Source organism: Aulonocara stuartgranti, assembly GCF_965226115.1.
Source record: "Aulonocara stuartgranti genome assembly, chromosome: 1".
Taxonomy (NCBI): domain Eukaryota; kingdom Metazoa; phylum Chordata; class Actinopteri; order Cichliformes; family Cichlidae; genus Aulonocara; species Aulonocara stuartgranti.
In genome coordinates, this window is record NC_138939.1 from 6,263,288 (window position 1) to 6,285,995 (window position 22,708).

The window sequence follows — 22,708 nt, forward strand, 5'->3', positions numbered from 1 at the left end:
TGAATGAATGAATGAATTTTATCCTCAGGAAAGATTAGACTTGAGTGTTGAATTACCAGGCAGGAACCTTTAGTACCCGACCTCAACCCAGGCAACTCAATGAAAAGCATCAAAATGGAATTGTGAAGGTTATTCTTGTCCCCTTATCTTCACACCTGCTAAAGTCCTTTTTGTTCTTTCTCTCATTGCAGCTTATGTGGACTTGCTCTAAAAGCTCAGTTACTTAAATAGATGATAACTGATTGAGATCAGAGGTTTTCTATCACAGGTTCCGTTTTAATACAAACGTGAAATACTAGCAGGTACTAACAGTTGCTTTCTTTTTAATGAACAGCTCTTGCTCTTGGTGATTACTGTCAGCCTGCGGTGATTGTAATATGTGTTGCCACCTAATGAGTTGAAAAAATAGGGATTGTGCATTAAGTGTGTGCTATAAAGAGAAACAGATTGTGACTACATTATTCATATGTAATTAAAATTCATGCTCCTCCATCTCCTGGATACACCTGAAAATGTTAAATATTTTAGTGAGTGCATGTATAAATATAGCCAGGTCACAGGTTTGACCCATTCTGCTGCTTGACGTCAGTGTGGGATGACTTTTTTCCGCTTTAATATTCTCCTCCACTCTATAATATTCTCCTCCACTTTCCCCCCCATCATCGCATTTATATGAACATTTACAGAAGTTATTACTCTAAATAATAGGATCACATAGGATATTTATTTGTTCTACCCTCCTGGTGTGCTGACCTTTGACCCTCCTTCTTTGTGCCTACTGTTCAAGAATGGCCTGAGTGAGTCAATTTGGCTAATTGTGTTTGACAGCTGAAAACCATAAACCACAGACTATGCTAATTAGTACCATTTTCAAAGCAAGAGAAACGGTTGCTAAGGAAAATAATGACAGTGAGCTCATTGAATTACCCACACAGAGGTTTGTCATACTCAAGGCTGTCCTATATGTGGACCAATTTCATATTTGTCTTTTCAGATGTAAGGAGGGAGACTGGGGTTTTTTTTTAATGGAAGCTGTCACTCAACTCAGGAAGATGAAAGGCAGGGTCCTTTAGATGTTGTATTGTACAACAAGCAGGACAAACACTTGACTGACACGAAGTCTTTGTAACAGATCTTACCAAATAGAGCAAAAATAATAACTCTGTTCCTCTTTTCTGACCTGCTGCTGATATCTGTCATAACTAATATCTCTTCTAAGAATCGCTTCTTCTTCTTATGTCTGTTCAGATCATTTTTCCTCATCAAGTCTAAGCTCATTGTGGCATATTTACTGTGTATCTTTGGTGAAAATAATATTGCACAATAGTATGCCACTAAAAAATGAAAGATCTTTGTCAAAGTAGTAATTCTCAGTTGCCATTATTCAAAAGAGAATTAAATTGTTATCCTTTTTTCTTATCCTCACACCTGGCAGTAATATTGAGTCTCATCAAGCTTTGGAAGGTTTGGAGATAATCATGTCAAAAATTGAGTTTAGAGTCTCTAGAAATCTTCTAAAGATTAAAAATCCCACTTCTACGAACACAGCGGTGTTTTGTGAAATCACATATAATCTCTTGCCTTTATGATTTTATTGGTTTGACGGCATCTTGTATCTCTAAGCTTAAAAACACTACCTATGAAAAATTTCACAAAAATCAGACAGGAGGTAGCAGGAGGGAAAGTATGCACACGAGCAACCTATAGAAGAAAATAGTTCAATTTATTTAATTGCCTAGTAGCGTCTGTACTCGGTAGCATAGTGCTAAGCTGCAGTCACTGTATCATAAGCAGAAATACAGGAAATCATAAAAGATAAAATGTACAGCAACAGATAGAGCAGTTGACAAAGGAAATCCAAGAAATAAAAATATAGAGCACAAATGACAGAAAATCATCAGGACATACAGAACAGAGAAAAAGTTTATCACTCAAATGAATTGTAAATGCTACATCTGCATTTGATGAAATGTACCATTACCCGACTTCAGTCACTGGATATATGAAAAATAGTAGTTCTAGGCCCCTCAGTTATCAACATTTTAACAGAAAAGACTCTAAATGTTCTCCGAAGACTAAAATAAAGCCTACTTTTAAATTCAACAAAGGTCATACTATACTCTCCTGCTCATGAACTTTGTTTGATTTAGTTTGATTTACAGAATGAAATGCCCCTATAAAGCAGTTAAATGGTAAAACTATTTTAACTGGTTCTGGAAATGTCAGGCACTGCTGGATACAATTAAACGTGTCGCAGAAGAGAAATTTCTGCTACAACAAAACAAAGCTTTAAGGGCAATTTCTTTCTGCAACACAAAGGAAAAGACTTGATCAAAAATAGCATTTAAAATTCTGGACTTTCTTTCTTTCTTTCTTTCATTTTTATAAAACCGAATTAAAACACAATTTGTTGAGTCAGTATTTCCTGGTGGTACATGTAAGAAGAGCCTTTTTTTAAACATGCAGCAGACAATTAAGACAGCTGTTGCAACACATGTGCAAATTTGGCTTCTACCACGACACTCATTAGTATCTTTGAGCAAAACAAGCACGTTACCTGTACCAAAAAATCAAGAATAGCAGAGTTGCTAAAGCCAAAGGACAAACTGAATGGAGGATGTGTTGTTTGACAGGAAGTATCAAAAACCCTGAGGTATGAGCCTAGTTTATGCCTCACATGCACTGTTTCCTTGCACAGTAGCCCGAATGACGTGAGAGCTAGAGGTGCAGAAATGCATATTCACTAACAGCAAGAACCTCGTCACACCTCTGCCTGTGTGCTACTTGTGTAACAATTAAATTATGGCCATGTCACAGGTTTTTATTGGTGTTTTGTATTTTGTCATGGCAAAAAAACATGCTTTGCATGCAGACAGTTTTTTTCGAAAGTGAGGAAGGCTGAAAAATCGAGCCAGATGGATAACATACAAAATGTCAAGTCACTGTGTTTGCAGTTCTCACATTATGACCTGTCCTTCACACTCACTTTGAGGAACGGTGTTTCAAGTAGGATATTAAACTGTTGTAACAAAAATGCACGATCAGCAGGCTCATCAGCAGCCTAGTTCATAATAAACCATAGATAACCACCGACCTAAATCACACCCAATTATTTTTCTTTTTGTTGTTGGCAGCTGTCAATTGCAGTAATTAAAACGAGTTTGAAAAACGAGTAAGTAAACAGACCTTTCTTGTAAACCATTATAATGCTTTGAAAACTGTATTCACATTCATGTCAGTTCACACAATCCCAAATTTAATTTAAAAAGGTTTGCATCCCGGATTTTTGTACATAAACAATGTTGATAATTGAGGGCACAGGACTCCTGTCAGTGTTGTTTTTATGCAAGTCGAGGATTAAAGGTTTGTTGTCAAATGCTATGTTAGACTAGGTCAACACACAACACATAACAAATAAAGGTCACAAAAATGCATCACAGAAAAGTCGGTATAGGCTGCTGACAGACCATGCCATTGGCTCTGTTTCTCTTGACCAAGCTGGTATCTCCGTTGAAGCAGTACGTCTAACAAAAGCACAGCACATCACTGAAAACTGACTTATTTTGTCTCACTGGCCTTTTATTTGCATGAAGGTGACTGACTGCTCAGCTTGTTATGCCTGTGCAGGAGAGGATATCATCTTTACCTGGAGGCCTGTACTCCCACAGGCTGACTCTTTCCTATCCTAGGACAACCAGTTTTCAGGATCCCATCATCCTCTGGAAGAGCAGTCACACATGCCTTGACAAAGGCACTGGCAGAATCCATAGACCAGGCAAACTGTCAGGCTTGATGGTACTAAGCTAACGCATACAATACCCAGAGTCACTCTCTGAATCACCAGCAAGTAGATTCCAAGAGGAAGTGAGCCAAAGTATAAGAAACCCAGAAGCCAGACCAGGATGCGTGGGACATGATTACAGAACTTGGACAAGGCATCCTGATCTGCTGGCCCATTAGAGCCTATAGATACTGAGTCCAGGCTTTGCTCAGCATAAACATCTGAGCTGCCATTTTGGCTTGGAGAGTGTTGTGAGTCCCTCTGCACCTCCATTATAGTGATTACCAGGCAGTTGGATGAGTCACGAGATGGACTGGAGGAGGAGAAACTCTTTGGAGTCAAGACCACCTCCCTGTTTTGGTCGGAATTCCAGGATTTGTCTCGCATCACCAAGTGGGACATGATGTTAACATCATCAGGCAGGGCTGAAATCTCCTGCTCAGTGATCTCAGTTTGGTGTCGGCAAAAGGGGCAGGAGATGCAGCCTGCACTGTCAGCAATATCCAGGATTTTAACGAGACAACGGGCACAGACCCGGTGAAGGCAGTCCAGGATTTTAGGCTTCCGGTGGTGGACATTGTAACGCTGATAACAGATTTTACACTCTAACTCCTCCGGAGGAGGACTTTCCTTCTCCTCAAACTCAGTCTGAGGACAGCTCATCTTCAAGTCATGTTCTAGGGAAACATATAGAGACAGGGTGAAATAAAAACAGAACATCACATGTGACTTTAACTAGTATGCAAAGGAAGTAATAAAAGAAGAAGGAAGAAGGAAGGAACAAAAAACCAGAGCATGTTTGTCACTACAGTGTCTTGCATCTCTCTGCCCAGCAGGAAAAGGTCAAAGCTCCTCTCTGACTGCTTTGACTTTGTGTACCTTCTGGTGATGAAAGATTTATGATTTGGGAGTTGAATCAGGGTATTATACTAGTGCCCTTTTGTGGCAAAGTAAGAGCCAATAGTGCTATTGATAATCAGGGAGAGATGGTACAGGGAGCTGCTCCCTGAACATTTTTCATTGATTCATTAGTGTTGATGCAGTTCTTAAAATAAATGACCAGCCCTTGAACCAAAGGTTTGATTGTTACTTAAATTATTTTTTAATGTATTTATTCATTATCCATTGGATTATATAAAGTCCTTCTTGGCATTTAATTTATTCAGTTAGGGCATTGGATAGTAGAGCATTGTCATTCATTGAAAGACTCTCATTGTTCTCCCTGAACAAACTGATTTCTTTTATTGGGCATTAAATGTGTTTGCTGAGTTAGTCATCAGGGCATTCGTTTTCGTAACCGTTTATTGAGCGCAGGGTCATGGTGGGGATAATGCCTATCACAGCTGTCATAGGGAGGGGTATAGGGTACACCCAGGTCATCAGTTCATCACAGTGCTTCCAGAGAGAGACAGACAATCACACAATCACCCTCACATCCAGTTTAGAATCACCAAAGACACCTAACATACATGTCTTTAGACTGTGGGAGAAAACTAGATCACGCAGAGGAAACCCACAAAGGCACATGGAAAACAGGCAGAAAGGCCCAGCCAACCATGAACATTCAAAAACCAGCAAGTTAATCATTACTTGAATTTATTAGTTTACTGAACATGATGGCCATTATTGGCTAGGATATGCTGAAATTTTTGACCAGTCTACCTATATGTCAGGATGTTTGCAGTTACCTAAAGGTGCTTCATTACTGTCATACTAGACAGAAGTTTTACAGTCTTACAATTTCCATCCCCACAAAAATTTAACAGCAACACCTAGCTATATTAGTCATAATTGTCATGTACCTACAAAAATTCCCTCTGAAGACATATGAGGAAGGCTTCAGACCCCACACTACATGGACTTTGCTCCAGACCTTCATTTAGGAGGACCCCTCTTTGTAGCTGCATACTCCATTGTTGCTGTTCCTGATCATGTTTCAAGATATTCCTGATTCATGGTTCATATTTGTAAACAATTTTAATTTTAAATTTAAATCTGTGTGTGTCCAACAAAATTGATAGCTTGTTTTTAACCATCCATCAAGCCATACGGCCCTCCTTTCCGAAGAAAAAAAGGGTTGTAACATTGTGTAAAATGTAGGTAAAAAAATAATGCCCTGATTTGCAAATCAGTCAGACCCTGTATTTAATTCTTTATAATATTAAGATGACCAATACTGAAGCTTAGATTTAAAAAAATATATATATATATATATATATATACTCATAATTTGGGGAGCCTTTAATGATTTCCAGAACAGAGACTTTTGCTCTTGTTTACATTATACACACCATTCAAACCTTTTTTGGAAATGGGTTGTAAGCCCTGAAAACAATGCAAACATGACATGATAAGGAACTTACTGACAATTGCTCTGGTTGTTAATTCAGCATATACTGATGCAACTGGAAATGATACCGAAGGACTGTTGTAATCTAATTCCACAGACATTGAGCTGTGATACAAAAACTACTGAACATCAGCTCCAGTTGTTACTGTCACATTTGTTTTTGCATATTACAAAACACATTCGAGTCGTGATGAGGTTTCTGGTAACTCGTCTACAGCCTGAAACACTTCTTCTTTTTAGCAAAACTACCACACTGTGGATTTCTTTGAATGTACCTGAGGGCTGAGAAATATGTGCGATCATACAAAAGAGACTAAATACTTAGCAGGAGGTCTGTCATTTCTGAAGCAAATAAATATCAAAATCATTTTATCCATACTGTGTATATGTTCTGTTTATTAAAACTGGATAAGGTAGAAAATTCTCAATATCAGACATGGGATTTTTTTATAGGTTTCCCTTGCTTCTGCAGATTTAGAACAGCATTATTCTTTTATGCTCTGTTCTCTTGAAATTTAGCCTTGAGAAAAAAATGAAATATGAAACTCAGTTTTCTTCAGGTGAAGAAATAATCAGTAGCTCTTTTAACCGTCTAATTTTCAATTTTTTCAATTTTCCTGTCGTATTTGGATATGCCTGCATGGCACTGCTTGTGTGTGTGTGCGTGTGTGCACAGAAGTCCACAGTTTAGGTTTGTTTTGCTGTCAGTTGTGCCAAGAGCAACTGACAGCAAAGGAGCAAATGAGCAGCTACTGTCTCTGCAGCCAAATCAACAGACCTAATACTTAATACTGTGCATAAACTCATGCACCCATTGTGTTATGTCAAATAATATGTAAAGATGTTGTTCTTAGTTAGCTATAGGCTATGACACATAGTGCTCAGCTAGTAGATTTAACGTTTTGGGAATATTTCTCTTGCCTCTAGCATACAAAAGTAAAGTGGTTCCGATGAGGCTACTTGTGTGGAAAACACATCCATTCTCTTACAAAATCAACGTTTTTTAGTCTTGAATTCTTGGCACTAGGATTTGCGCTACGGCCACGCAACTTAAGTGGCATGTTGAGGCCAGACACAGTTGCTGTATAAGGTGTAGTAACACATTGACATTTTTCGTCCTTTTTAGAAAAGTGCTTGAGATTGTCCTCTGGGACATTACTTCTGATAGGTATTTGTCCTTGAGGGCCCCTCCATTACAGGTAGTGCCCTCACCTGAAAATACCACAGATCACGCTGTACTTCCTGCGTATTGTATTTTTTGCGCAGCATCTTCTTGGAGCCTATATTATGGCTACATTTCCCTAAAGATAGTTGGTTCATATGATGAATTTTAATACACTTTTTCTGTGTAGTGACATGTGTAAACTGAAAGACAAGGTAAAGCTGGTTACTTAACATGCTGCCTCTTACATGTACTGTAAGAATAACTGTGGAAAATACTCTAACCTCAATATCCTGCAAAAGTGCGTGTGTGAAAATTGATTAGATACCAACTAGTCAATGGGATATAATCAGTTTAATCAGTACTGTTTCACCATCATTCAGAATGAAAGATGTGTAGCTCTCTCTAAATGTGGCAGTTAGCATAGGAAACAGCAGTGTCTGGAGATGGTAGTCCAGTCTTTGTTCAGCTCTAAGTTTATTTAGTTCAATTCAAATTAAATCAGTGAGGTTTAGAAAGGTTACGAAAGGTTTAGTAAAACCTCAGAAATTGCTTTTGAGAGCCATGGCACAGTTCATTCCTCTTGATACGGCTTACTTTACTTCTGTATATGGACATTAGCAAGTCCCCCTCCCATCATGAAAGTGTTATATAAAGAATGGCCAGTCTTTCACTCATTCATGACCATGAAATATAGATTGAATAGGTGGATTTTGCACTGGCAATTGCCCAATAGTACTCTCTGTGACTTACTGACTGTTAAATATTTAAGCCTGTCTGTTGAGTTAAAAAGCCTTCTGAAAGATGTCAGAAAGACGGAGATGTTCTTGCTAGCTCAATCATGTAAGCAGAACTGCCTGATTTTCCACAAAAGTCCCCCCCCCCCCCCCCCCCCCCCAAAAAAAAAAAAATAAAAGGTTGTAAAGAGGGGGATCGATGCTCATAACTCATGAAAGAGCCCAGTTTGCAAAAGGAATTTGAGAGTTGGGGTTATAATTTTTTTAAGTATCCCAGAGAGCTTACATTGTAAACAAACTTTCATTTGTTTTCCCCACAAAGCCTGTATTACTAAGACCTAACAGACCATTAACAGTCATTAACCTTTTGCAATGCTTGAAACATTAATGATATTATTCACATCAGTGTTTTCTTCTTTTGCAATCATTGTACTACCTTAGTACTTTTTTATCACTACTCCCTGTCATTATGCATTAACTGGCCGTTTACTGCCAGAAATTTGTATCCACTTTGGAGATATACTTTATGCCACACTTTCAAATCTACCATATGAACTTACAGCCACCATAATATGTATATTAAACATTTCTGGGGGGAAAAATTGCTTTTGTTGGTTGAGCTGTGGTTTAATTGAAAGAATTTGCTGAGTGTGTTGTTGTCAGGTTCCTGGTCTGTAAGGAGAATATCCCTACTTTACGTGCTAAGCTATTAATCACCACAGCCTTCATCACCATCTTGCACTTTGCAATATTGCGTATCTCATCACTTTGCAGTCCAACCAGATGAATTGTCCAGAGCCATCCAGCGGTGCTGTCATCTGGAGCAACACACATTTGCATTGATCTATTCTGGTCCAAGACCTGCCAGGTTTTTTTTCTTTCTGTACGTGCTGTCAGATTCTCTTTTTTTCAAGTGTATTGTTTTCAACTAATAGAAGACAGGGTATGCATGTGTTATTGCATTCAATTAAAGATAAATTATGAGCTTAGCTGGTGATATTAGACTTGTCTCAGTTTTTACAGAAACAGGACATAGATTTTTTTGTAGTCCATGCAGAAAGCATGTCTTCTGATACATGCTGCAAATACAGAAACACTGCCGGCTAAAGTCAGCTTCACGTGTTGAAAATGCTACTGTGATCTCTCTCCTAATGAGAAACTGCTTCATAATGTGGATGCTGTTGCAAAATTATCAAGCAGGTGACGTTATTAGTTGTTAATAGTCACTGTGAACAGAGTGATGGTAAAAAAAAAAATAATAATAAAAGGTACCCTTTGGATAAGATTAGTTACTTGAGGTTAGATAGCAGGACAAATTAGTGCCCATATTGAAGAGATTCCAAAAATAAAGAAAGAGTTTCTTTTTAGCCATAGTGTCACTCTAAAATAAATCAACCACTCTTGCCTACTGTAGTAGTTAAATTTCATGACTAAATATAGAAAAATCACACCTTAGTCATTGTGACTGAGTAGTTAATTCACTGGGATCTAATTGCACTTTACTGTGGAGAGTCACTCTCTTTATATCTGAATTTTGAGATACTGTAAATAGTCTTGTAATAATTAGGGAGGCTACTGTTTACCCAGAAACATGCTTTGATATGTCCCTGAGAAAGGTTGTTGTAGACCAGGTTACTAACCACTTCATAAACATATGTTATTTAATGTGTAGTTCAAGAGGTAGCGTAACATGTGAGAGAAAGTGGAAACATTAAATTCTAAGATACACATTGAATATAATCCCAGGTACTTTTGATATGTTTTTGCACATTATGACTGTCATTGAAAACCTTATATGTTGCCCAAAGTAAACAAATGTACTCATACAGGTTTCAAGCATTGATGGGGTTCCTTTTACTGTTATAGACTGTTGAATGGGTATGCCTGCCCTATAACCCTTAGAATTCATTTAACTAAAGAGAAAGCCTTTAATACACACTGGTTAAAAGATGCAATTGATAATAGAAACAAAAGGATAGTGAATGAGCAACAAAAGCATTATTCAAGTTAAGGGAACTATTAGTTAATAGTAGAAATGAAAATGACAGACTTTTATGCTACTAGCAAAAAGTCTTTAGCCTTCACATGTACAGCAGCAGGCACTGGGTTTCTTAACACTGAAGTCGACTTCACATTTAAGCATCTGTTGGACTAGTTACTGTGTGTGAGCCAGTCTACCGTTCTGGCGCATTTTTACTGAATAATTAGGCCCTTATTGAGTCAGATGGTAATTTCACACTAGAAATTACAGCCATTTTGGTTTACCAAGAAAAATGCTAGAATCAGTCATTTCAGCATGAGACCCATAACAACACGCACACTATAGCCTCTTTTGTCTTTTTGTTTGTGCAGAGAAGAGATGGTTTTTTTCAGTATTACACTGGGTTTTAAAACACTGGACCACTTTCTGTCTCCCATTTGCCGAACAAAGTGTTCTTATAACCTTGATAAACACGCCTGCCTTTGTATCCTGCATTCATGGTGTTTAGTGGCTCATCCTGGGATTTCAAGCCAGTAACAAGTCCATCTTTTTAATAGCAAAAAAAATGCTTTGAGGAACACGTTTCATGACATAATGGAAAAGACTTTAATCAGCAAGATAAAAGCAAAGTCTAAGCTGTGTTATCACAGCTACAGACATCTTTGAAATACTGAGCTCCAGACGCTTTGACCTGCGCCTTCACACCCAGAGTTATGCAGGTCAATACTTTGTATAGATCCTGACAAAACCAGATCAAACGCGGTTTACCTGCATTTATAGCACTAGTGTTCCAAAAAAAAAAAAGTTGTAATTGTATATTAAACATACTGCAATTGTTTTGTAAATCTTGAAAAGCCATGTTATATTTAAAATAGAAAATAAAAAGCATATAAAAATTTTGAATATGACAACCATATTAAAAATGTAATTGTACTAAGAACACCATTTGCATTTGTTTTTCACTGGCAGGTACTTCTTGGTTACCAGTTCGGGTTTTAATTAATGTACAGTCTGACTTTGTCCAATGTCATTGAAGACATCAGATTTTACCTTAGGTTTCTTGCCATATTCCAAACATTCTGTAAAAGACTTAGCAAGTTTTTCATAGACAGACTTGCAGGATGTGTAAGATATCGTGCGAAAAAGACCTTAATGTATGTTGCTTTCCTAAAGTCTGCTGCTGGACACAGAAATTTTGTCCAGTGGCTTCTGATACTCCCTTAGTTTACAGCAAGTGGACCATTTGCCCTCACCTTCCTGTGTCATTATTCTCCTGTCCCCTACCTTCTTCATTTCACTGTGGATTGTTGATGATAGCTTTGACCTTTGTTGTCAGAATATCCGCTTGGTGATGCTTGTCTGAATTATGCCATTGATCCAAAGGATTATGGCCATGCTGCTGCCAGAGCTTTCATGCTTGTTTATAACAATTAGGTGTGAAAAACAAAGAAAGGCAAACTTTCTTTGATTTTTTTAAAAACTAGATTGTTTAAAAAACATTAAAAGCATTAACAGTTCTATGTGTGCCTGTGGTAATAAATTGTACCACAGCTTTATACATACAATATAGTCTAGTGATTCTAGTCAATTCTAATAAGGTACTTTTGAAGATTTTCTCTTCTTGGGAGTTCTTAAATACTGATAAATTATCATTACTGCTTGTGTGCTTGGTGTCAATATTGGGCACATATTTAACTGCATGTTCATTTAGTCACATATGTTGTACTCCTATATGACACATTTGAAAATGCACAATATTTAGGCATTTGTTCAACCATTAAATCAGCAACCACCATATAAATACCTGATTGAGTCTAATGAATACAGAAACAATTATGCAACCAGACAAACATAGTAGCACTACTACAAACCATTTTACATAACGTTTTACAGCTATTTATTTAAAGTTATTTAAAGTTATTTAAACTGGCATTCAGGCATTTTCTTTTATATGCAGCTGAGGCAATGACAAAATTGTGTCTTTTAAATAAGACATCTGGCACAAACAGTATTCTGTTAGGAACAGTTGTCAAAGTGTATTTCATCATAAGCAGCAATTATGTATGGATGGGAATGTGGCTTAAGTCTCCAAGCTCACTGCCATCTTGTGCAGTTACACAGGAGAGTGTAACTGTAGAGAAGAACACCCACTTATGCTATAATCTGTACCTCAGATAGTACTAACAAAAATGAGTAAACAGGGATTTAACAAAACACAGGGAAGCTGGTTACAAAGTTTTCAAAAAACTGAAGTTACTAAACAAGTTGTATGCTGTATGTATGAAACTACAGGAAACTGCATGGTGGCACATTTAAACATATCACACATGTGGCATCTCTCACAGTTACTGAAGAGAGAAAAACGGGATTTATGCTTCAGAATGAAGTCAAGCAACTGATTCTGGCCTCTGGCCTCTGGTTCATGCTATTATACGATTTTTAAAAGGGAAAGTAAAAATAATTTAGCCGTCCAGGGAAGTTTAGCCCCAATAGCATTTTATCATAGCGCAGCATTTGGACACAACCTTTGTGACAACAAATACATTTCACTGGAAGAAGTCAGCACAGTGTCTGGTCCTCGGTCCTTGACCTACTTTTAATTCCCGTTTATTGTTTGATGTTCCATTTGGTTCTTAGTTTGTTTAGTGTTCATATTTGAGTTTCATCTTCCTTTATATCTTTTTTTTGTTGTTGTTTTTTTGCTTTAGTATCCTGGTCAGTATAACTCAATGTGTTCCTTTTCCTAGGCTTTACACCTGTGTCTTTCTTCATAGAGTTTACGGATGTTAGGGTCTTATGTCTGTGTGTAGTCAGTCACGTTTCACATCTGTAGTCAGTGTTGTTGTGTGTTCTTTCTGGGCTTCTTGAATTTTTTTAGATTTCCTCCCCCCCCCCTCTTTTTTTTGCATTTAACCCTAAACCAAATAAACTTCTCACTCTGTTTTTGTTTTTGAACTTTGTCTCGGTATGCCTTGTATTTGGGTTGTAATCTGCTGCACATGACAACATTTTGACTCCTAGGGTTTGTCATTCTGTCCTGTAGTCCAGTTTCCGAGTCAGCCATAGTTGCCAAAAAGTAGAAACTATTCAATAATATTCATTTTAAGGTGATGGCCTAGGTTTTACCTGGGCAAGTTTACGTTTACATGTGGTGTTTGCGTATTCATCCTGTTTTCATGTAGGTTTGATGTGGCAATTGGTATTTACCATCAGAATTTTAAATCCACAAATGAAAAACAATCAGTGTAGTTGTAAAGAAATTTTAAAAACTATAAAGCTCCTAACAAATATATGTTTGTATATTTGTATTTTTATATATTTATGTTTATATAGTTATTTATCCAGTGCTCTGTGGTTCACTGGAACTACTTCACAAAGTGGTTATCAATGGTAATCTGAGTTTCTGTGGAGGTTAAAGCAGTGCAAGGACATTGTGTAAGGTCACCCTTTATGGCTGGCATCCCAGGAATAAACCTTGCTCTGAATCTGATGAACATTGCAAAATGATTCTATGGTCAGATGAGACCAGCATAAATTTGCTTGGCTCAGATGGGGTCCAGCATGTTTGTTGTGATGGTGAATGTTATGTACCAAGGCAGCATAGTGCGATGATTTAGAGCTGCAATACCAAAGGTGTTGGGGCTTTTCACACCATGGAGGCCTGTAAATATAATTAAATGCTACCAGTCTACAGAAATCTGACTGAAGAGGGATAACAATCCAAAGCACTATTGCACAAGAATGTCTAAAGACAAATATAGTCTAGATGTTTCCCTACTAATCCAGTGCAAAAATCCTTTGGGGTATTTTAAAGAGAAGGTTTTCTTGCATTACATAGAGCAGCACCATCCCTCCAGCAAAGAGCGACTGAAAAAAGTTCATACAATGAGGCCTGTACTGTCAATATAGTTCAGTCAAGACCACTATAGTCAAAGGAAAACTATTTCCATCAACATTTATGTATATTAAAATATATTTGGCAGTATGGTTCTTTCCTGAGACCTTCCCACATTTCCCTGTGCACACATGGAAATATGGCAGCGCAGATACATGGTTGGCTTTGAGCAGGTGGTAAGACTAAAAGGATGAACTTTAGCTAGTTTTTAATGGGTACAAACAAAACAACTAGTGATGGGCATTCTAGAGAATCTGTACATAGCCTTGGCTGCTCAAGCTGGAAGTTAATGTTTTCAAACTCACATGAAAAGTTGTTTAACCTGAGCTGAAAAGTATATTTAGTAATTTCAAGCATGATCGCTAAGCACACCATTTAACAGCAGCTTCTGTCCTCTTCTTACAGAAACAAAGTAGTCTAGCTTGCAAACAAGGCTCAGAGTGATAGCAAATCGAATCTCGTTCTCTGCATTCTGCACAATGTGCTCCATGATCATTGTGCTATTCCTTCAACCCCTCTGTGACCATCTCCTGCGGGAAATGTCTGACTGTCCATTGGTCATGCTGATCAGCAGTATCCAGCTATATGGGATGCGCTCCTGACTCAGCAGCAAAATAGGTTATTTCAAAATGGAAGAACACCTGACCACATTGACCCGACAACATGTTATTAGACTGATTAAAGTGGACACTCAGTGATCTGATCTTACACACCAAGTTACAATAACAGTTGATGTAATTCATATTCATGTTGGGGCTGTTTGTTGTAATTTAATGTGGGGTTAAAGTATTGTTATGCAAAAGTCCTTCTGCAGAGTAGAGCTCTTTATACCATACCTTCAATTAATACATTCTTTTGAGATTTTCAGGAGTTAATCCATTTCTTTCTCAATGTCAGAATGGTAATAAAATAAATCATTTGCTAGCCCAAACCACCCTTACTCCAACTCTAATCTGTCTTAAATTATACTTATGCGAAGAAAATATACTGGATTTATTTTGTATTTTTGTTGTTACTGTGTGGAGAAGGTCAGCAGCCCCTGGGATGCAGCTAGAATGGGGGCTATATTGGCTTTGTGTTGCTCAGCTCAGCTTGTTGTGAGGGCTAAATGTCACCAGTTCAGCTGGGCTGATGGCTGACTCCCTGGAGAGTTGGAGACATTTTGATTTGACAACATATAATACCGATTCCATTCATCACTGAGCTCAGCTGGGAATTAGCATGCCAGCTGGGCAGAGACAGAGGCCATATTCAAGGTTGAGACTCCTAAATGGTTAAGCGGCCAGCATGTGAGGAGGCAAGACAGGCGTCAGATAAGTTTCAGATTAATATTTAGATTCTGCTTGTCAGGTGGGGCTTTGGAGCCACCCTGCTGAGTGAAGGTCGGTGCCCTGCTGCTTTTGTGCTTTCAACATTTGTTAAATACATCTTGAATATTTCTGGCATGTTCTGCTTTTTATCAAACATGTTTGCATGTGTTTGACTTCTCTCTGAGTGTGCACTATTATACCCCATGGACTCCACTCCTTTGTTTTTCTATTTTCTTTTATAAACTAAGACCAATACAAGAATGCATTAAAAATGGTGTTATGTTATTTATTTTGGTTGTCTTAGGACATAATGACAGTTTTAGTCAATGCATCTTAAGTCAGCTCGTTTATTGGTTGTTTTTCATTGGGGTTTAATTAGGTTCTGTGTGGTTTTCAAGACATTAAGAGAAGAATTGTTTTTTATGAGTATTTTTGTAAGGAGAATCCTATTTTTTTATTTTATTTTTAGAATTTGTCATTCCTGGTCCATGAGAAGTAAAGCAAAACAGGCTGTCCCTTTGTCAGAGCATTAAATACATCACACAACTACAGGGTGGCGGATGGTGACATATGCTACCCCCTAATAACCACATAGATGCTCTCCTCCAGAGAGCAGTCACCTTTGTTGGATTAAGTGGGAGATGTGGCCTATGGTTATATTACAGATGAAGCCTGTGTAAAATTGAACAGACAGGCTACACATATGTAATAATCTTCATTTATTTTGTTTTAGCTACATTTAGATTGTTATTATTAATTATGCTTCATCTCTGTGGTTGTATATTCCATAGCACTGTTAGTCATTCTTACATTGTTCTTTTTCTTTCTCTTGCTATTACAAAAAACACAATCACAGCCACACACATAGACTGCACTTAAAACTCACTCTCTTTGCTTATAAGGTGTTAGTAAATAAAACTGGTCCTACGTTTAATCAGTCAGATACATTTCTTGCAGCATGTTCTCTGTCTTGCTATCACGCTATTTGCAATCTGTGGCCTCTTGTATACACACCTTTATAGAATCAGAGCAGCCTTTTCAGTGCATCTTGCAGATAGCAAGGCTAACAGATACATTGAAGCTGTTTGAGTGAAAAACACCTGTGAATCTTTAGAGTTGCTCTGCAGATAATGCACTAAATATATGTATTCCTTAAAACTACCATTGTGTGCATGCCAAAGAGAAAAATGAACCCAAAAGTGCAAATATTTAATGTGCAAGAGTTGCTGTCATCTGAACATAACTGTCTCGCATTGAAACACCAAGGCTGGTATCCCACAATAAATGATTATTGTTGTCACAGTGTAATTATGGCTGACTTATCATAGTGAACCAATCTTAATAAGAAAACCAAAATGATTTAGATTTGGTTTTATAACAACCCTGAATTGGAATCGCTGAAGAAAACGGCTGGCTGGATGGATGGATTATAACATGTTTATCTTGGTAAGGCAAAAATGTCTTCAATTCAATAAGTCATGATTTGTCCTAAGATTCAAGTTGTAAATCAAAAGATATATATTTTGGTTCTACTAGCAGTATAGTATGACAGACTTCTGATGAGAATTGTGTCAACTGTATGATCAGAGAAAATATAAAAGCTTATATTTGGTTTAATGTTGCCAGTGTACATCCATAAAACTAAATAGAATGTCCATTTCTAGAAATGTGTAGAAATGTGTAGAAATGGACACATTTCAGTGTAGAATGCTGGATAATCTTTTTTGTAAACATGAAAAATATATGTATATGTCATGTTAACTCTGATGCAGGGAATTATTTCAGTTCATGTTCAAGATAATGTTATATATGTATACATTTTTCTATACATATAATATGCTATTGAAGGTTTTCATTTTCTTGTATGTTGCTGGTACAAATGGTACAGAGCTATGGTGATGTTACTGTTGGCATGCAACTGCTATAATGGGCACTTTAGGAGTAGACAATATAGCCTTGAAATTATGTCCCAATATTATCGATGATAATATCATAAATAAATGAAAAAATAAATACTGAACAATATGTGCAGCTCACAGGCAGCAGCGTTTCTTAGTGCAAACAAAACAAAGGGCTTCGTTTTCCGTAGTAGTAGTCTGTCACTAATGGCAGACTACTTAATTCAAAGTCTGAATTTATTTCCACCCGGAATTATAGTGAAATAGTGGCGGCATAATATTACACATTTGACATCTAACAGAGTGCAAGTCAAATGTAAGCACAAGGTAGCCTAGGTAGTGATTTGCTTTGAAAGAGCCTGCACCACTGTGTCATATAAAAAAAAAATGAAATTGAATCTTGAAATTGAATCCTATCTTGTGCTCACAATGCTGTATCTTGTTGGTTCAAGCATTTAACCAGCTGCTTAAAGCTCTACTTTCACACCGTGTAACCACATCAATAAACAGTGAAACATGTTTTTTATTTCCACTTTTAGAGAAAATAGTTTTCTTGCATATTTTGCAAAGTACTGTGCTTTGTTGGTGGTAACTGGAGGCTGACACGCTGCCCTCGTTCTCAGACATGTCTGGGCTTGAATCGTTGTTGTATATGCTAGCAAATGGAAATGCATAGCATCACTTTATCACTGATGTTGTGATATGACGCTATATGCCAAATAAAAATCAATATTGGAATTATCACAGGCAGTATGATAAGGTATAGTACTAGTTCACATATGTGTTATAGGTACATAATTAACACGGCCAATAATCATGTCACAGCAAGCTGTTGATTTCTGTTAATTTTATTTTAATTTCTTGTTTGTTTTGTCACAGATTTAAGCTCTGGTCATAATGTAGTATGAACTCATAATTGGTTAAAATAAATAGTGGGATTATTAGTCACATTTAATAAAAAAGAATCACATTGCTTCACCTATTTATCTGTCAGGACATTTTTTAGCTGGAGCAAAAAATCGTTTCTCAATTTAAATTTCTTGGAAATGATAAAACTGTATGCCACATGCATATAAAATTATAGAAATTATTGCTTTGAGGTCACAGAGGAAGCAAAGCTGTCCATGTAATTCCAACACTTATTTAACAGGTGGTTCATTCATACTTTTGCTGTGACAAGACCACAGTTAGCCTAAGGAAAAAGCATTTAACATCTGGTGTTGCTTCTCTGAAAATATTTGAAGAGAGGCTTTATTTGAAGGAGTTTTCACTTCTGCCTCAGTCTACAATAACCAGGAGCAGTTAGGGTCAAAACATAATTTGGGTGAATGCCTCATGTTTGGATAATTATAACCCAACAGTCTTCTAATCGGGTATCGTAATTGCTAGATTTGAAAGGAAACGGTGGGACATAGCCTTGTGGATAGAAAAACGAGCATCAAATTCATCGTCAGTATTCAAACATTAAGCAGTTTGCCTAGCTGCCTCTGTGAAGAATGTCGTATAATAAAATACAGGGAAGCCAGTTATTTAGTAAGCAATTAATCCGTAAAGTAAAAGAGTAAAAAAAAGCATGTTCGTTTTACTCTTTCCGAGGCAGACATTGTAATTTTCCCACTGCACACGCACACAAATACACAGGCTGAGAGATGGCTACTACCCCCACACACACACTATCTGTCCTTATTCAGACCTTGTTTTCCTCAGTTCTAAGTTGTCTCTGACTGCAGTGCCCAGAACAGCAGCATGTGTTATAGCTACTGTCATTGTGTCTTTTTGTGCATCTGTATTTTTCTCTGCCACACAGTTTTTCTTATAGTCTAGTTTTTGTAGATTGTTACTTGACTTTATCAGAAGTAAAGCAGGGCACAGTAAAAAAAACAAAAAAAAAACCCTCACCTGTTTCCACTTGTAGAAGTGTGTGTGCTGCACTACGAGCAGTTGTTATGAACTGTCAGCAGCCTAACAGCTGCTCATCTGTAGACACAATGACTGAAGTATAACTTTATAACAAACTGCTATTTCCTGGACACAGACATACACAGACACAAAGACAAGTACACGCCCACCAGACAAATAAACACCACATGCAGAAGAAATACAGAGGGATTCACACCATCCTTTCCACAAAATCTACTGATCTGTGTGTGTGCATGTTTGTGTTTGTGTGCTGTTGTTGTTGTTTCTCACCTTGTCCCAGTGTGTGAGACTCCCCCTCCTCCACTCCACTTGTTTCTGCTGCGCTGTCCTTCATGTAAATCCACCCCTCTCATAGCAACACTCCACATCTCATTCCTCCGTGTCTGTGTGCTGCTAATGTGTATGTGCAGGTGTACCGGAGCCAGGCGTCAACCAGACTGGCAGCGTTGGAGGAGGCGGTGGAGGGGAGGACAGTGTCTTACCAGACGGAGATCCTTCACCTGCAGACGCTGCTGAGAGAAAGACAGGAGGCAGAGGAGAAACTGCTGCAGTCCAAACGGTAGGAGGGGTGTGAGGAGAAGGGAGAGGGGGGGGAGGAGGAGGAGAAATGTTAGAAGGCAAAAGGGCAGGAAAAGGGAGGAGGAAAGGGAGAGAAGGCATGAATGGGAGGAGAAGGAGGAGGACGAGGAGGAGGAAAAGATGATTTGTGTGTATCCGTGGTTTGGAAAAAAGAGTGAAGACAGGGAGAGGCATAAGTGTGTGTGCAGGTGCTCGTAGAGGCAGAAGGAGAAGACGTGTGTAGGCAAACAGATCACTTTTAAGTTTTTCAAGTATTCACGTAGCCTAGGCTATAAAAAAGAAGGAATTGCCATACAGAAATGTGAAAGGTTTTCTTTGAGTTTATTTAGCAGTTACATCAACAGGTTTATTCCTCAACTGTGAAATTCTTTGTCCAATACATATTCCTCCTAACTCAGTCCTAAATTATTAAACTGAAGATGCCAAAAGTATTTAGAATATTTCTTTTTATATGTTGATAGAGTTGTCAGAGACCACTTTATTTTCTTTTTTTGGTAAAGTTTCATGGTGTGTGTGTGTGTGTGTGTGTGTGTGTGTCAGCCCTCCCGATCTGTGAAATGGCAGCAACACAAAGAGCAGAGGCAGTGACGGTGTGTGTGTGAGGTGGTGACGACGCCCATCGGGCCCTGTGTCCCTGTTATTAATCGAGTCAAAATCTGTATTCGCTCAGTCGTGCGAGATCAAACATCTTAATCGTTTATTAGAAAGCACTGAATAACAGCACAGACATACACAATATTCACATGAAAATTTGAAGAAAAGAAGCAATATCATTTCTTAAGTCGCAATAGGGCTTATCAGTACACTGAAAAAACACTGACGTGTGGAAATGGAGCAAGATGCAAACACTGTTTAGTGCAATACTGATTTATTGTATAGCTTTTTGTTCTGGGGGTGTGTACATAATGTTACAATGTGAATAGGTGACGCTGCATTGAACACCCAGTTATATTACTCAATTGTCTGTGCTTCTTCCACTCAAGACAATAAATGGTTGTAACCAGGCTTCATTCTGCTAGGTTCATTACCTCACTGTTGACTCTTCTGCTTCCATAATGTAGCCATAATTTTATGGGCCAGCCATGTCTCCTCATGCATGTTTGTGCAGACAGTAGGTCTGTCCACAATTAAAAGTATTCCATTCAAAAAAAAAAAAGTCATTACCCATAACTGAGACATTCCTTGTCCACAGATCCACATTGGGCAATTCCTACAGCCACATCTTGGGCGATCGTGGTTCAAGAGTTGGGAGTTTGCCTTGTAATCGGAAGGTTGCCGGTTCGAGCCCCAGCTCGGACAGTCTCGGTCGTTGTGTCCTTGGGCAAGACACTTCGCCTACTGGTGTTGGCCATATTCTGGCCAACACCAGGCGCGATATGGCAGCCTCGCTTCTGTCAGTCTGCCCCACGGCAGCTGTGGCTACAACTGTAGCTTGCCTCCACCAGTGTGTGAATGGGTGGATGACTGGGTGTGTAAAGCGCTTTGGGGTCCCTAGGGGGGACTAGTAAAAGCGCTATACAAATAAAGGCCATTTACCATTACTCTCTGGACCCCATATATCTTTAATTTTAGTTTGGTCTCAGTAGTTTAAGAACATGTGGACCCGCGTTATGATGCCTGCTCAGTGCCACATGGCCCTCAGACACCATTATTAGCTCTCTTGCAAGTATAATGAAGCATTTAGAGCCAAAACTATTCCCCTCAGAAGATAAAGTAAGACAGTAAATGTTTACATTACAGTGATTTTGTTGATATGACCATTTAAAGCTGATACCTTTGCTGATGTTTGTATCTCTTTGCTAAGATAATTGCTCACGCTCCTACCCTACCTAGAGTAAATAGTATCAACTTCACAGCAAGCTGTAAACACAAGCAGCCAAAAAAGGTTTTAAATATCACTTTTTTAAAACATCTCGTCAGTGTCCTATGTCATTGTATATCTGTGTGTTCTGTCCAGTGTATGTATGTGTACAGTGCATTTTTCTCTTTCATCACTGGGTTCAGGACATACATGCTGACATTCTGTAAAGTGGTGGAAACAGCAGATCACACAGCTCTGTTCTAAAATCCTCCCTTCACATAAAATGAGTTAGCCCTCCCTCCCTCCCCAGGATGAGCAATTTCTTCCAACGTTACCACCAACCCCACAGTTGTACACAGTGCTCACAGACGCTGGACTGCTTAGGGTGGAAAAACTGCACCTGATTCTTAACAGGATTCACATGAATACTGCCTGAAGCAATATATTTTCAGTAAATATGATATTATTTGATTGAGAACATGTCAGCACATACTTTACGTTATGTATTTAGTAAATATTTCGTGTATACAGTAGTTGATCGTATATTCTTGGTTCTTTTTAGACTATTGTAGTACGACACCCAGTGAACACTGAGTCTTTGTACTCTGATGCTCCTGAAACAATCTACCGCTTCCCCTTTATTCCCCTGTTAGTCTGTTTTTAGCTCAGTCTCTGAGCCAGCTGCCTGCTGCTATCAAATGAAAGCAAGCTAATCAGATTGTTAGAAGATCCTGTCCTGGTCTGCCCTGAGGGCATCTTAATGACAAATTGTACACATTAACACAGACATTACTAACCTACTGGCTTTACCACACCACAAACCGCTGCACCACTGCCTTTGAGTAACTGCAGATACCCTTGAGTCAGCTTTACCCAGTCATCAGAGTGCATGTGAATGAATCTATGACTGACCTCCAAATGGTGGCACAGAATAAAATGTGTTATTGTGGCAATAGCTGATGGTGAGTAAAATCTTGGTGATTTAAAAAACCAGAAGTACCTTCTTCTCCATTTGAGCGTTACGAGACGATTTAAATGAGAATTGACTAGGGTGAAGACAAACTTCTCAGAACTGAACAGAAGAAAATCTATCTCTGCTTCATTCGTTTCTCTCTGATCCACTGCTTTGTATTCTGCCCATGATACAGCAGCAGAGATGCTGATAAGTTGTGATTACTGCCTGCATGCTGAGTTCTGCGTAGCCTCCAGGGAAGCTGCATTGCCTGAGACTTCCAGGAGCTCAGGAGGGGTTTGAGTCTTCAGATCACTTTTTTCCCCTCTAAATGCAGTCCTG

At 38.3% G+C, this 22,708-nt stretch overlaps 2 protein-coding genes across 5 annotated transcripts in view; one reads left to right on the top strand and one right to left on the bottom strand.

Moving 5' to 3' along the window:
* cep89 (centrosomal protein 89) overlaps positions 1 to 22,708 on the top strand; it is a 52,561-nt gene that overhangs the window by 20,779 nt on the left and 9,074 nt on the right. For all 4 annotated transcript variants that reach the window (XM_082526160.1, XM_082526159.1, XM_082526158.1 and 1 more), the window contains one exon: positions 19,445 to 19,593. In XM_082526160.1, coding sequence (XP_082382286.1) covers positions 19,445 to 19,593 — 149 coding nt within the window. The remainder of the gene's footprint in view (positions 1 to 19,444; positions 19,594 to 22,708) is intronic.
* On the bottom strand, positions 1,720 to 19,451 carry LOC309703566 (E3 ubiquitin-protein ligase RNF182). Its single transcript, XM_082528479.1, is given in 3 exon segments — positions 1,720 to 3,756; positions 3,758 to 4,458; positions 19,305 to 19,451. Coding segments are annotated over 3 exon segments (879 nt in total). The 5' UTR covers positions 19,369 to 19,451; the 3' UTR covers positions 1,720 to 3,642.